At 53.5% G+C, this 14,066-nt stretch overlaps 6 protein-coding genes across 6 annotated transcripts; 3 read left to right on the plus strand and 3 right to left on the minus strand.

Moving 5' to 3' along the window:
• Nucleotides 1–334: 334 nt before the first annotated feature.
• On the minus strand, nt 335–2,161 carry MYCGRDRAFT_110994 (uncharacterized protein; the record flags this gene model as incomplete). The annotated part of the gene is made up of 4 exons (XM_003849120.1): nt 335–936; nt 993–1,247; nt 1,299–1,626; nt 1,716–2,161. 4 exons carry the CDS (start codon nt 1,950–1,952, stop codon nt 335–337), a joined length of 1,422 nt encoding a protein of 473 aa, XP_003849168.1.
• A 717-nt stretch (nt 2,162–2,878) lies between these two features.
• Nucleotides 2,879–4,909, plus strand: MYCGRDRAFT_48515 (uncharacterized protein; the record flags this gene model as incomplete). The annotated part of the gene is made up of 1 exon (XM_003848779.1): nt 2,879–4,909. One exon carries the CDS (start codon nt 2,879–2,881, stop codon nt 4,907–4,909), a length of 2,031 nt encoding a protein of 676 aa, XP_003848827.1.
• Nucleotides 4,910–5,138: 229 nt separating this feature from the next.
• Nucleotides 5,139–6,272, plus strand: MYCGRDRAFT_48355 (uncharacterized protein; the record flags this gene model as incomplete). Its single annotated transcript, XM_003848780.1, has 2 exons — nt 5,139–5,342; nt 5,433–6,272. The coding sequence occupies 2 exons, from the start codon at nt 5,139–5,141 to the stop codon at nt 6,270–6,272; spliced, it is 1,044 nt and encodes a 347-aa protein (XP_003848828.1).
• A 1,821-nt stretch (nt 6,273–8,093) lies between these two features.
• MYCGRDRAFT_96155 (uncharacterized protein) lies at nt 8,094–9,449 on the minus strand (the record flags this gene model as incomplete). The annotated part of the gene is made up of 4 exons (XM_003849119.1): nt 8,094–8,246; nt 8,322–8,505; nt 8,599–9,183; nt 9,355–9,449. 4 exons carry the CDS (start codon nt 9,447–9,449, stop codon nt 8,094–8,096), a joined length of 1,017 nt encoding a protein of 338 aa, XP_003849167.1.
• A 1,055-nt stretch (nt 9,450–10,504) lies between these two features.
• Nucleotides 10,505–12,229, minus strand: MYCGRDRAFT_48882 (uncharacterized protein; the record flags this gene model as incomplete). Its single annotated transcript, XM_003849118.1, has 4 exons — nt 10,505–10,830; nt 10,885–11,123; nt 11,174–11,977; nt 12,033–12,229. The coding sequence occupies 4 exons, from the start codon at nt 12,227–12,229 to the stop codon at nt 10,505–10,507; spliced, it is 1,566 nt and encodes a 521-aa protein (XP_003849166.1).
• Nucleotides 12,230–13,663: 1,434 nt separating this feature from the next.
• On the plus strand, nt 13,664–14,057 carry MYCGRDRAFT_96157 (uncharacterized protein; the record flags this gene model as incomplete). The annotated part of the gene is made up of 2 exons (XM_003848781.1): nt 13,664–13,711; nt 13,794–14,057. The coding sequence occupies 2 exons, from the start codon at nt 13,664–13,666 to the stop codon at nt 14,055–14,057; spliced, it is 312 nt and encodes a 103-aa protein (XP_003848829.1).
• Between the last annotated feature and the right edge of the window lie 9 nt (nt 14,058–14,066).

Raw genomic sequence — 14,066 nt, forward strand, 5'->3', positions numbered from 1 at the left:
GCTAGCGTACATGTACTCGGTGGCATTGTGGATCCTAGAACACTTCTGGACCGTCTGCAGAGGAAATGCACATTTTCACACGCCGCTAAACGTTCGTTGCAAGAAGATTCACAAGCATGCGGCTAGCCGCAGTGGCTCTCCCGGCGGTCTGCGACTCGCGTGATCCTCGTGCCAGTGGCAAGAAGTGGAGCCATGTCTAAAGGTCATTAGGTGAATGTAGTTCCGGCCATCCAAATCCACAAAATTCTGTTCCAACCGCATCAAGTTCTCCTACCCGATGTCTCCCTGTTCTGTGCAGCTTTTGATTTTCATTCGTTCACCAGGATCATCGTTCTCATAGCGTTTTCCGCGCTACGTGCAGATTGTCGCCAAGGTATTCCAGTACCTTGTGATTGACCTGTCCTTGATTGTACAGATGTTGGGCCAGACCCTTCACCACCGCCATCTGGTCTTCCGCAGACAGTCCAGTAATGGCCGCCTCGATGACAGAGCCGACCGAGGCGTGGTTGACGGCGATGAAAGACTGGTAGTACATGAAGGCGAAGAAGCCCATGATGAATTGGCAGTCCATGCGATCCGTCATACCGCCGTGGCCAGGAATCGAGTCGCCGAAGTCCTTGATGTTGAATGTTCGCTTGAGGCCCGAAGCGAAGAAGCCGCCGAAGGGAGCGATTAGACTTGCGAAGGAAGCCATGGCAAGAATGTGGAATTGCATAGGCGAAATGCGTACGGTAGTTGGGAGGAAAGTCCAGGCGTGTGGAATGAAGGGAATGTGGTACGACTGTGCAACGAAGACCGGGTTCGGCGTGCATTGAAGTCCGGTGAAGATATTGGCGCCCAGATCGTTGACTGGACAAATGAAGTACTTGGACCGCATGAGCATGTTGGTGAAGAGAAAGCCCATGAGGATGGTGCAAATCCAGGCTCCGACGAAGCCTGAGAAATATGGTTAGTATTCGTCGACCTATCCAAATCCGCGTTGAACGACTCACCCTCAACCGTCTTCTTCGGGCTGAGCTTGATGAGCTGGGTTTTGCCAAATGTGATGCCGCAAATGTATGCGAAAATGTCGTTGATGATGACCAGACTGACTGGCAGGAAGAACCAGATCATGCCCTCGAAGATGTTGTTCATGATGAAGTGTGCTTGCACAACGATCAGATACAGCGCCATGTGAGTCCACGCAAATTGTGTGAACTGGAATTTGTAGTGGCCCTTCTGGAGGGATCCCACGAAAAAGACAAAGCCTGTACCCATTGTCAGTCCATATCACGTCTGTTCGAATGGGCTTGACTTACCCATCACGTAGAGCATAAAGCTGATGAACCTGTGGTGGGTCGCAAAGGGTAGCAGCACGCGGTCGATAAGCACAATGTGCTTGAAGTAGTAGATGACACTCTCGCCATAGAGAAAGTACATTGTCGTTCCGAGAAAGTACCAGTTTAGCGTTTTCGTGAAACGAAGCGATCTGGCTCTGCTGGGCACGTTGGAAATGGCAATGACCTCCTTGAACGAGATGATCTGCACAGCCGTCACGATGATTATCACGTAGATATGGCCTGCGAACATGGATCCGAAGAAGATGCCGATCATGGCGAACGTCCAGATGGCGCGGGTGATGAACGACTGTTTCTTTTTCTCGTACTCTGAGGCTTGTGTCTCTTTGGGCTGTCTTCTGTCAGGATCGATCTCATCTTGTGTATCGAGACACGTACCTTCTCGTCCTCATTTTCCGTAGCCCATCCACTCGCTGTGGTATCGGTCCTCTCTGCCTTGGGCCTCTCATCCTTTCCGACGAACCCGTTACGCGTAGGACTCTTAGCTCCATTGCTTCTGGACGAGCTTCGCTCCTCATTTGGCGAGTCGTTGTTGAAGTCTGACATGCTGCTGCTCTTGCTCATGCGCCTTTGCTCCCGGTGCTGAAACTTCACGTCCTTCTTAGGTCTCGTCATAGTTCGGTGGGTCTGGTTCGATGCAATTTAGACAAGAGAAGCCCAGTCCGCGACCAAAGTCTCGACGATGTAGCTCGCCCTTCTGTTGCTCCCGGCGCGTAAGACCGTAGAGGACGGATTCTGGCGGACTGGATTCAAGCCGCGATGTCGCGTGTGTGGGATGTTCGCGGCGGTGACAGTGAAATCGCGGGGAGGTTTCTCTTCATGTGGCCAGCGTGGTGGTCGGCATGTCGCGGGTGCAGATGTACAAGACGTGCACAGCCTGGACACGACGAGGTAGATTACTTTGACATGTAGGTCCACATGACGCACGCCAAGGATCTCACATGAAACCTCCATTCGCGTCGCGTAGAACTGTCAAGTCGAGCCTTCCATTTATTGACAGCACAGCGGGACACCTGACACCTCTCCTCACTTTTCATCTGGTTGTCGACACGAACGCGTACGGCACGAGGCGGCAGGAATGGCCTTGGAGAGAGCAAATAATGGACGAAGAGGACTTCTTCTCGGACGATGACCTAGGAAACATCCCCGACGATACGATCCTCGAACTCGAACAATATGCTCTTTCGTCGACACCCATGCAGAATCCGCAGTCGTTGCAGCAACCATTCCGCAAGCAAGCTCACAATGCGTCCAGCCTGATAAGAACAGGTGGTGCCAATAAGAACTTGCCATGGCGACCACCTCAACCGACTCGGCCACAGATCCGCTCGCAAGCATTGAGAGCACCGCCGCAGATAGCACCGCCTGCGAGTGCTCCAGACCCGCCATCTTCTGACTATGGTCTCGACGATGAGGAGGTCATCGACCTGGATGAACCGTCAATGGTCATCCAGCCGGATGCAAGGATGCAAAACCGACAATCGAGTGTACAGCCAGGGTTTCAACAACAAGAAGCGTCTCAATCACTCTCGCAGGCGGAGATGGAGGCAGCGTATGCTGCTGCCGATGCCGAACTAGGGAGTCAGACGTTCGGTAGATGGCAGCCACCACAGCCGCGCTACAATGCTCCAAGCGGGAGCCCTACGGACACATCAGCCCTCAAAGCACGCATTGCACAGCTTGAAGCGGAGCGGACCCGGCTACAACATGCTGAACACCAAGCACGAGAAGAGGCACGGCAAAAGCAGGGCGAAATCTCCATCGTGCGAGCGAATCAGGAAAAGACCATGCGACAGTATGAGACTCGGATCGCTCAGATGCAAAAGGTGCACGCAGACGAGGCTACAAGACAAAAGGCTGAACTCGAAGCACAGAAGAAAGAGCGAGAGAAGACGGAGACGAACAATCGATTCTTGCAGCACGATCTGGCTCAGGAAGCTGAACGTACCAAGAGATCGACCGCTGCGCCAAAGTCGCGAGTAGCAACCCAGATGGGCACGCCGCGAAGGAACAAGCGAACTGCAATCGGAGACGGTTTTGATGACGATGAAGTTCGTCTCGTCAGTCCGACTAGGAGCAAAGAGAGAGTGAAGGAGCAGACACCAAAGCTAGGTGCAAAGCGAAAACGCAGCGCCAACGATAGCCCAGTGGCTTCGTTGTCCTTCACGCAACCTGTGCAATTGCAGCACACCGATTCGGAGCAGACCATCGTATCGTTCCCCGAGACCACTGCCGAGGGTGTCATTCAGCGGAGAGACAGCAGATACGACCATCTCCAGCTAATCCTCAATCACCGCCCTTATGAAGGTCATGCCCGGACGGTGGAACAGTTGGCCAAGTATTCTTTTCCATCTCGTCCTGAGCATTCACTTGCGTCCATCTTCATTGACAAGATCACGTACGAAGCCAACGCAGGAAATGATCTACCGCTAATGGTATGTCGCGTATTGTTGACGCTCTGGTCGCAGTGTCTCGACGATAAGTTCTTCGCTCCGCTATATCTGGTTGTTCACATGTTGCGATCTGTCCTGGAGACTGAGCTCGCAAGCACGAGCTCTAAGTTGCTCGAAGAAGCGATACCACTGTGCGTCCGATCGGTAGACTTGGTGTCTGTGCCGATCGCCCGAGCATCGACAAATCGCACGTTCGCAGCTAAGGTCGACTTCGAAGCGCTGGACCGGCTGGCAGAAGATATCGAGGTCGACGAGGTTCTTGACTTTCTCCACGGCCTATGCCAGGCCGCGACACTCTCGCCGGAGAGCCTTGATGTCTTTTGGCGCACCATGGACGTCACTTGGATCCTCCTGGTGCTGAACAAGGCGCTGCCACTTGATCAAATCATCACAGTCCTCCAGATACTGATCACTTCCGCACGACCCACGACCTTTAGCGTGGTGTCCGACGATCCAGAATCTCAAGCCAACAATGAGCGGCAGACAGTCGATCGACTTACTAATATGCTGTTCGAGATGCCCGAGGTCCGGATAGATGAACCGCCCTACGATGAAGAGGATATTCTCGCTTTGAGGATCGAAGTGCTCGGCGTCTTCTGGGAGATGTGCCACACTGATCATGGTGGCCAGGTACTGGCGATGCATCGCAGTGTGATCGGCAGACTCGTGCGCTTCCTTGACAGCCAGGTCAGCAAGCTGTATAAAGTGCGACCTTCATTGTTGGTCTCATCGCCAGCCAAGGATGATCAATCAATACATGGCCTGATCTTGCAGACCGTCAATACGACTGTCCGCATTCTACACCATCTCCTCCGCACGTATGGCGACAACTTTGTACTCGGACAGAAAGTCGGAACTGTGCTGGGAGGCTATCACAAGTTCCTGATCGGCCTTACGCGAGTCGCTTTCTCCGAGCAATTAATATTCGAAGCTGGCATTGAAACGGAGGTGTCTGAGGCCGCGCATAATATTCTGGATCAGCTTTTGGGACCGGAGGAGGGCGAAGCGGTGATGAAAGCTATCGAGACGCCGAGAGGAACCAGGGGATCGACGACTGACAAGGACACCAGCGCAGAGCATAGCCAGAACCGCGACGACGATACGACTATGAGTGAGTGACTGATTTGAGCAGATGCACTTGTTGGGGCAGCATATGGATGAACATGTCGATGACGGAGTATCGATCGTGGGGTCTCTGCAAGCCCCACCATCCAAGCCAATGCGGCTATTGCATTATACCCGAATAACCTCATCAACTCTTGATCAAGAGGGCGTAGATGAACATCACATTCGAGCAATTCGGACAAGAAATTGTACAACTACACATCGCGCAACTCATTTTCTCAACATGACCGAATTACCGCAAAGCATTGGCTGGATCGGCCTCGGTGTGATGGGCTATCCGATGGCATCGAATCTGCTCAAGAAGATGGATAGTGCCACACTACTCTATGTTTTTGATGTTGCAAAAGCCGTCGTAGACAAGTTTGTCGAGGAGGGCGATGGGAGAGTATTTGCATGCCAAAGCAGCAAAGAAGTTGCAGACAAGTCGGTACGAATTACGGAAAACTTCAGGCACACAAGCACACGCCGTATCGGATATGGTGCTTCCACAAGAACCAACAACTAACTCTTCTCTCAGGACGTAATCCTCTCCATGGTTCCCGAAGGCTCCCACGTCCGTTCCGTCTATCTGGAGCCCCAAAGTGGCGTCCTCGCTAGCTCGCTCGCCTCCAAGATCCTCATCGACTGCTCCACCATCGACACCGCATCATCCCTAGCAGTGCGCGACAGCTGTGCCGAGCTTCACCCCGAAGCGCGCTTCTACGATGCGCCCGTCTCCGGTGGGGTAATTGGGGCCGAAAAAGGCACCCTGACATTCATGTTGGGATGTGCTGAGGACAATCAGGACATGCCACTTCTGCAGAGCCTCCTCTCGCTGATGGGCGGTAATATCTTTCCTTGCGGAGGCGCGAGTCTGGGTCTGGTGTCAAAGCTTTGCAACAATTATTGCTCTGGTTTGATCGCTATCGCGGTCAGCGAAGCCATGAATGTTGGCATTCGATCAGGTATGGATCCAAGAGTTCTCGCAAATGTGTTCCATACTTCCACTGCTCAATCGGCTATCTGCGATGACTGGTGTCCCGTACCTGGTCTCTGTCCGGAAGCGCCTGCTAGCAAAGGATACCAAGGCGGGTTCCGGGTGCAATTGATGAAGAAGGACTTTGGACTGGCGGTCGATGCGGCGGAGAGGGTGGGTGCAAAGCTTGCGCTTGGTAGAGAGGGGTTGGCAGTGTACGAGGGCGCGAGCAAGGACGAGAAGTGTAAAGATCTCGATTCAAGGGTCGTATACAGGTACCTTGGCGGTGAGGAGGACTGGAAGGCGAAAGGCGGATTTGCGGAGGAGGTGAGTATGAAGAGAGATGAGACTAGAAGGTTCGTCAAGGCGGGAAAAGAGGCAGAGAGCTCGAAGGAGTCGTAGTGCTCCGCAGGAATGCACTCAGTCCAGTCTCAAGGAGTTCTCCACGCAGCACCAACCGGAATTCGAGATACCAGGTCTTGCATAGCCTGGCATCGAACTAAACTTCGCTGGATCCAATCACGATTGTTAACATCGCAACTTCCGCTGGTTTACCCAGACCGACGGAAGGTGTGCTCGCTTCGCATTGTGCCGATCGAAGAATTGATCAATCACATTCGAGCCCTATACCTGGACGAAGGTCCTTGGCTGGAAGACCCGGTCAGTTACGCGCAGTAGTTCTGACACCTTCTCCCGATCCCGACGGAACATCGGAGTGTGGTTGGATTGACGCCCCCATTCACATGGGAGGTCAAACTCAACACTCCACCAGACTCTTTCTAGCTTGGACATGCGCATAGTGAGACCAAACCCAAGGCTCCACCAAGGCTCTAGTCGCTCTGGCATCATGACCATCAATCTCGGAGCCCCATGCTCCGAGGTCATGATCCTCGTTGTGCAGTAAGACAAGGTCAACAAGGTAGGAGGTATGGCTTTAACATCGGCAGCCATTTGTGGAGCCGGTGTTGGCCTCTGAATTCCGAGATGATCCCAGAGTACGCTTTGCCAAACTGAGCGTTGCCAGAATTGAGCGGCAGCCTTAGACGAGAGCTAACGTCCTTCCAGAAAGATCTTGGCCTCGTGCCAGTTCGCAAGCGACCAGGATATGACAGTAGGCTGGTTGGGATAGCTTGTGACTGGCTAGGGACCCTGGAAACGCCTTGACTCGGCGACAACCGCCATGAGATATACTGAAGTACTGCAAGACTTCCTCGGGTGTAGAATTCTACATGTATATCCGTACTCCGATCGAGACAGCAAATGGAGAAGAAGTACTCACAAAGCAATTCCGAGCCCAACGGCGATGGCCAACAATTCAATCTGTATCCTGAACGACCACCACGACCCAGCATTATGCGGCATTCCTCAAGCAGCGGACAGTCCTCGTCCTCTCCTTCCAGCAACGCTTCCACCATGCCTCAGCCTTTAAGCAGCGGACAATCGATCTCCTCCCCCGACAGCAACAGCTCCACCCCTTCGGAATGCCCTCCACCAATACTCCCGGAAGTACATCCCGATTGTCCACCACCAGACGGCACCATGTCACCCACCGTCGAACTGGAATATCTCAGCCGCGTTGTCTTTCTTATAGTCCGCGGCCTCGACCCTCCTCCCTGGCTAGAAGCCCACATCTCCGACATCTTCAAATCGGAGGTGGACAACTTTCCTAGCTCGATGACCTGGCCACAGCTGCGGGAGATGTTCCGAATCGTCAATCGTGCAGCGAAGGGCACCTACAGACCGATCATCCTGAACGTGCTGGTGGACATCCATGAGCATTCGACTCATGCAGATGTGCTGATCTTGATTGAGGCGACGGGAAGACCAGTGAATTTGAGGAGGCATACGGTTTGTCGTTTGAGATGGCGGAGGAGAGAGGGGAGGTGGCAAATATACCACGCCCTGGCGATCCGAAGCCCGAGTTTGTTTCAATTCGTTTGATAAGAGCGGGTTGTGGAAGGCGAGATACATGGGAACGACTACCACTTCAGAAGACGATCGATTGACCGGACGCTAATGTGCTGGCTGCGCTATGAGGAGACATGAATCCTCTGTTCCACGATGTATCGTGTCTCGAAACGACATTGGCGGTCGGCACAACAGGGAGTAAGACGGACCCTGCGGAATTTTGCTCACCTCCACACACTCTTGACGTGTCATTCGAGATAGATTTACCAACCACTGTCACCTCCCTGAGACATAGTGGCGCCAGGACTCTCCTTCTCAGGCGCCGACTGCTCCCTCCTTGCCGGCGTCATCCAAGGACGACGACCCGTGCGAGCCAGTCGAACCATCGGGATACCCCCTTCCTCGCATCTCCGGCACAGACCTGAATGTCGCCACGATCTCTTTCGCTACAAAACCTTTTACGCTCCTCTATCAACCACACAAGATTAGCGAATTCCGCGTACCAATCCAGTGTCCGCCCGGAGAAGGAGAAGAATGACTTACTCGTCTCGAAGTGATTGCACAGCTCTGCAGTCCCCAAGTCGGCATCCTCTTCACCTCCGCAATCAGATCTCCGAACCGCACTCCATCTTCGCGATAGACTTGACGGTGGCGACTGTTGTGTTCTGCTCGGCTGAGGGGAGAAGCGATTTCGATTCGCCGTGCAGGAGGTTGCGTCAGGAACATGCTTTGCTAGAGTACGCAGCCTGTCCGTTCGTGTCAGTCCATCTTCGCATAACAACGGAACTTGACTCCTGAACAGGCGAGGAGCAGGACGCACGTACCTTGACGCTGGTTCCAACTCGCCCTAGGATGACAGGCGAACACCACTCCTTCTACGCTCTCGCCTCCGTTGCCTATCCTCAATGCGACCTGCGGCGGTGGTGTCGGATTTGGTATTACTGCTGGCCTTCGTTCTTCTCGAGGGGCATTTCTCCGATTTGGTTCCAGAAATAGCTTCTCCCTCAGCTCTTCCGAATGCTCAATGGTATCCTTGAATGTCCCGCTCACTCTTCGACACGCCAGCAAGTCCTCAATCGGCAACAGGAGCAAGATGTTGACGCAGACCGTGAAGGTATTCAGCAATCGAGTCGCGGCACTGGTCTGTATCGTCAAGGGTGGATCCTCGTCGACCACGGAGAGAGCATCGGACTCTTTGAATCCAAGATGAGACCGGTGGTGGTGAATATTATGGACCGGTCGGAGTGGACTCGAGGACTGATGGAGGCGACGCAGCCAGGCTGACACTCGCTCTGGAGCACTCTTGCTTCGTTGAAGTGAGCCATCTGACGAGGCGAGAGAAGGAGGAGAGTGCTTGCCGCTGAGAGATGGGGAGGGATGTGAGTAGTTCATGCCACGATGTTGACTGTCGGAAGAAATGAGATACTCAACAATATCACAGAGGATCGATGAAAAAATGTTTCCGGATGGCTTGGTGGGATGCAGGAGTGCTTTTCATGGATACAGGTAGTGAGTGGAGTGTAGATCCAATTCGTTGCTGTGCGAGTGCAACTGCCATTCCTCTTCCTCTACGCACCTCCTTCTCTGCGCTTTGCCACCAATCCCGATCACGCACATCGCACATTCTCCGATCTCCGAGCAGCCAGATCCGTCCCGCAAGCCCAACGCCATTTCCTTCCGTATGCCATGCTCTCAAAATGCGACATTCGCCATGTTCTTGCAGCCCATATCCAGCTGAAAAGTTCATCCACCACCACCTGGTGGGCAGTTGGTGCCATACGCGCACTCGTCCACGTCAGTATTACCATCCCACTTACCAGAAAGAAGCCAAAGCACTTCAAAGGAGATACTTACGCATTGGCAGTCCGCGCTGGTGCTGCCACCAGGCCCGGTACACTTTTTCGTGCAGTCTTCCCCTCCTTGGCTACCTTCTGGCCACGGGGTCCGGCTCTGGCGCTGCCACCGGGTCCGCGCGCTCTCCGATGCTGAGAACGAGGAGAAGGAAGGTGGAAGCAGTGATGAAAATGTTCTTCATACTGAAGTTTTTCTGTGTGGTCTGCTTGGTGTGGTTTGAATCGTCGAAGTTGGCTGCGATCTTCGGTCGGCTGAGTTGCAGATGGGAATGAGGAGCGGCGGGCCACGGTCACTTATGTGCGACGGCGACTTGTCCTCTTCTTGCGGCGGCGCAGCGTGAATTGTTCGAAGCTCAGGGACATCCTTGATTGTTAATCAGCCTCATCCTTGAGCACGTTCCCATGCACGGAGCAGAAATTGTCGTCACCTGTCAGATTACGTCGATAGCTTGACTCGAATGACGATCCCAATGGCAAGATCTCGTAGCATATTCCACTCTCGCAAGGGCAATGGTGGAAGCAAGCGATCCAAGACTTCGGCATACCAACGCCGGGTCATGTTCGCCGGGTCATGTTCGCGACACGGACCTGTGCCATTGGTCTCATCCACGAGTTGAGCTCCGGAATCTGTGGCTTGAGTGTACGCGTCTGAGATCACCCCGAGAAAGAAGCACCGCTCCTCGTCGATCTTGTTCAATGGCAACGAAGATGCCAGAATTGACGATTTGAGAGGGAGATGTGATTACGAAGTGGGCCCACCCTTCCTCCTTACTGACCACGGGAACATGTTCATGTGCGTCTTTTAGGCAATCCCACTGGTGCGTGCCACTTCGTGCCTTGACTCCCTGTCCCATCCATATCGCCGCCTCACAGTCACATCCCCAACGCGTCCACAATCTCATGATCGAACTCTGGATTGACCCAATTTGGCTTCCCGTTTTGTGCCCGAATCTTGCCTCCAAACTTGTGCAGCAAAGCAAAAGCAGGAATGCAGAAGAAAGCCGTGATGATTGCATGGCCTGCAAAAGTCCACGTATAGCCCGCGGTGTCAAGCCATGGCACAATGAAGAAAGGGTCCACGAAAGCCGAGAGATTGAGCACGACCGAGTAGAAGACAATCACGGACATGCTCTGCAGAGGGTATGCATCGAGGACATAGGTTGTCACGGCTGTATTGCCCATCTGCGTGCCCGCACCGACTGCAAGGGTACTCGTCAGCCACACGTAATGAGAACGATTTTAACATAACTCACAAAGAGCAAATGCGACCTGACCGACCATCCAGTGGTAGTTGCGATCGATTGAGATTCCCCAGATGATCAAGCCGATCGAAGTGAGGAGAGCTGCAGGGTACAGCAACCATATTCGCATCTCCGGCGTCTTGCCGGAGCCCGACTTTGCGGCGAGCTTGACGACAAGCCAATCGCTCAATCGGCCAGAGCAGAATATCTCTGAAAACAGAGTGCCGACGATCAACCCGATGAATAGCAGACTGCGGCCATCTGTCAGCTTCAGCTTATCCACGGTGTGAAAAACACTTACCCCTGAATCTGCGGCGAGTATGTCGCATATGCCACCGGTATCAGTGTGATAATGGATAGCAGCCACCAATACCAGCCGAAGCAGTAGACTCCAATCGATATCGGCACCACTGCATACTTGAATGTCTTGCCGAATCGGGTGATCGTGTCCCAGACCTTGCGATGCTGCATACCGGGAAGAGGTTTGACACTGACATATGGCAGAGTCTTTGTCCGCTTCACTTCTTCTGTCGTCTTCTCTCCTCCAGCCGCCAGCCCCAGAGAATGCTTTGACAGCATAAGATCTCGCGGATAGAGCGTCTCAGGCATGAACAACACCTCTGCAACGAGTATGACTCCCAGCAGGATCGCCGTGAGCCATTGTATCCATGCCGAAGAGACGAGATCGATGAAGCCTCCGATAAGAGGTCCCGTGAGCAGACCAAGATCGATCGCCAATACCCATAGTCCCACCTTTTGACCACGCTCATGCTCGAAAAACAGATCGTTGATGATCGCAAGTCCGACGGTGGCAGCAGGCGAGACTCCTAGCCCTTGGAAGAATCGAGCAGCCATGTAGCCCGAGTATCCGGTCGCTTCTGCGGCACCAATCGTTGCAGCAATCGCCATGATCGTGCCCATTATCATAACAGGACGTCGACCGAAGATGTCTGCCGGAGACGACCATATCAAAGGGCCAACTGCGAGACCCAATGCTGGGATGGCGACTGTCCAGTTGATCTGCTCGAGCGTCGCATCGAACTGAGTCTGTAGCTCAGGAAAGGCGGGAACTGTGGTTGTGGTGATATAGGTGAACATGAAGTACCTGCAGAGGTCAGGATGCAAGACCGCATGACGAGAGAGTGATGGAAGTGACTTACAGTGCCATCACAATGCTTAGGATAGTATGCTTCTGGAACCAAGACCAATTCAACGGGTCCAATACATCGCCTTGAACCGGTATAGGAAACAATCTGAAGCCATTCTTGTCAAGCAGAACCTCAGCGGTGATGCTGCCTGCTTCTGTCTGAGGATCGACCTCGACCGCACCTTTCTTCTCAGACTGCTCGTGCGACATTCTTGTGGACGGAACGAGGAGGTAGAATGTGCATCAAGCATACTGCAAGCGACCCTGGAGCCGACCTATATTTTCCTCGCAATCGCAAGCGATAAGGTTGACTAACCCATGGCACGAAGTACCTACATCAATGCAGACACTGCCGATAATTTGGATGTTGTGTATCTACACACATTTCATCTAATAGGGGTCAGCCTATCAAGCCGGGTCTGGAATCCTGTCGCGGACGCGAGGCGAGGAAGTGGCTTGCCGAGAGCATCGACTTCTTATCTGACTTATCTCGACTTGTCAAGAAGTCTCCACACATCTGCAAGATAACGATCTGTGACACGCGACGGTTCCTGCAGCCGTATACAGTAGCTTCATTTGCCACATAGCATTGGACGTGCATGTCGTCTGAGTTCCTGGCGATCGCCGAGTACCTGGAGCTCGGAGAGTTTCGACGACTGTCCCAGATGTCCTGCTTGGCTGGCCTCTCCAATCGCCAATCTCTCCCGGTTTTCGGTGCATCGTGCAGAGTACCATCTACAGTGAAGTCTTGGGCTCGTGCGTGCGTGCGGCTGCCACACAAACCCCGGTCGATGCATTGACCGCGTGCCGGAGGATGCCATAGGATTATGACCTGACCGATCAATCAAGCTCGATTAGAAAAGAATAATTCGATTCGAACCTCCCAAGCATAGGAGTGCTGCGTCCTGCATCCGACCTTTGCTTTCCGGTCCATCTTGAGGTATGTTGCGACGCGCTCCAGGCTTTCGTGCACAATGGGCTTTTTCACCTCCAACAGCGGCATGAGCAGTCTGAGACAAGATACGCCTCCAGACCATCCATATCGGCGAGCTGCTCGCAGACGCTCGGCGCACACGATGACTGGCACGCCATGCTGACGGAGCTGCCGTCAAAAGGCAACGCTTGGGATTCTGTGCGACGAAGAGAGCTTCCGCGTGTGACAAGAAGGATCGGTGTGGCGTGTGACGAGTTTATGCATCAGGATGGGACCTCGAGGTCAATGCTGTGGTAGCATGATGGGAGCCAGGAAAGATGCGACTTGATGATGTTTTGAAAGAGCGACAGGTCATCGCGAATCTAATGGTCAGCTTGCGGCTTACATTTTCCTGCCTCAGGCAAGCTTTCCACCGACGGCAGATCTGGAAAGCATGCTTTGGAAGGAGGCAGACCCTCGTAGTTGTGGAATCACGACAAGTGCAATGCTGGGAAGCAAGGATGGTCTGCCACCTTTACCTCAAATCCATGGTCGTGCGTGTGATGCACATTGCCCCGCTCATCCCTTGTTCTGTACCTCAACACCACTACACCATCGCATATCACAAGCACCACTCTAGAACAATAGCGGCACGAATTGCACAGACGAAGCGCATCTCTACCACAATCCCAAGGACATCCTGAACCTCAATCTCAAACCGCTCTGTCAACATGTCTCTCGGTTCAGCCATGTACGACTACCAACGAGGCGGCACCACAGTACGTCCACTCTCCTCATCCCACACTACCACGCACCACATTACTAACACCCCAGGCCACTCGAACTCTGATTTCCGACCAGAAACCCTCCGAGATCCATTCCTCCGCCTCCCACGACCATCATTCTTCGGCCAACGATGCTCAGAAACCACCACTTCAGCGCAACACAACCAACCACTACGAGCAAGCTGTCGCAGCAGCCGGCCAAACTGCCGCCGGAAGCGGAACCGAGGAGAGACCTGCTCTCGACCGACAGCAGAGCTGGAAGATGAGTGACTTGAAGCGCGAGCATGCTGAGAAGATGCTCAGTGTTGAGCCAAAGGGGCAGGGGTATTCTTCGAAGTAGACGTGATGG

The sequence above is a fragment of the Zymoseptoria tritici genome, chromosome 10, assembly GCF_000219625.1.
Source record: "Zymoseptoria tritici IPO323 chromosome 10, whole genome shotgun sequence".
NCBI lineage: Eukaryota > Fungi > Ascomycota > Dothideomycetes > Mycosphaerellales > Mycosphaerellaceae > Zymoseptoria > Zymoseptoria tritici.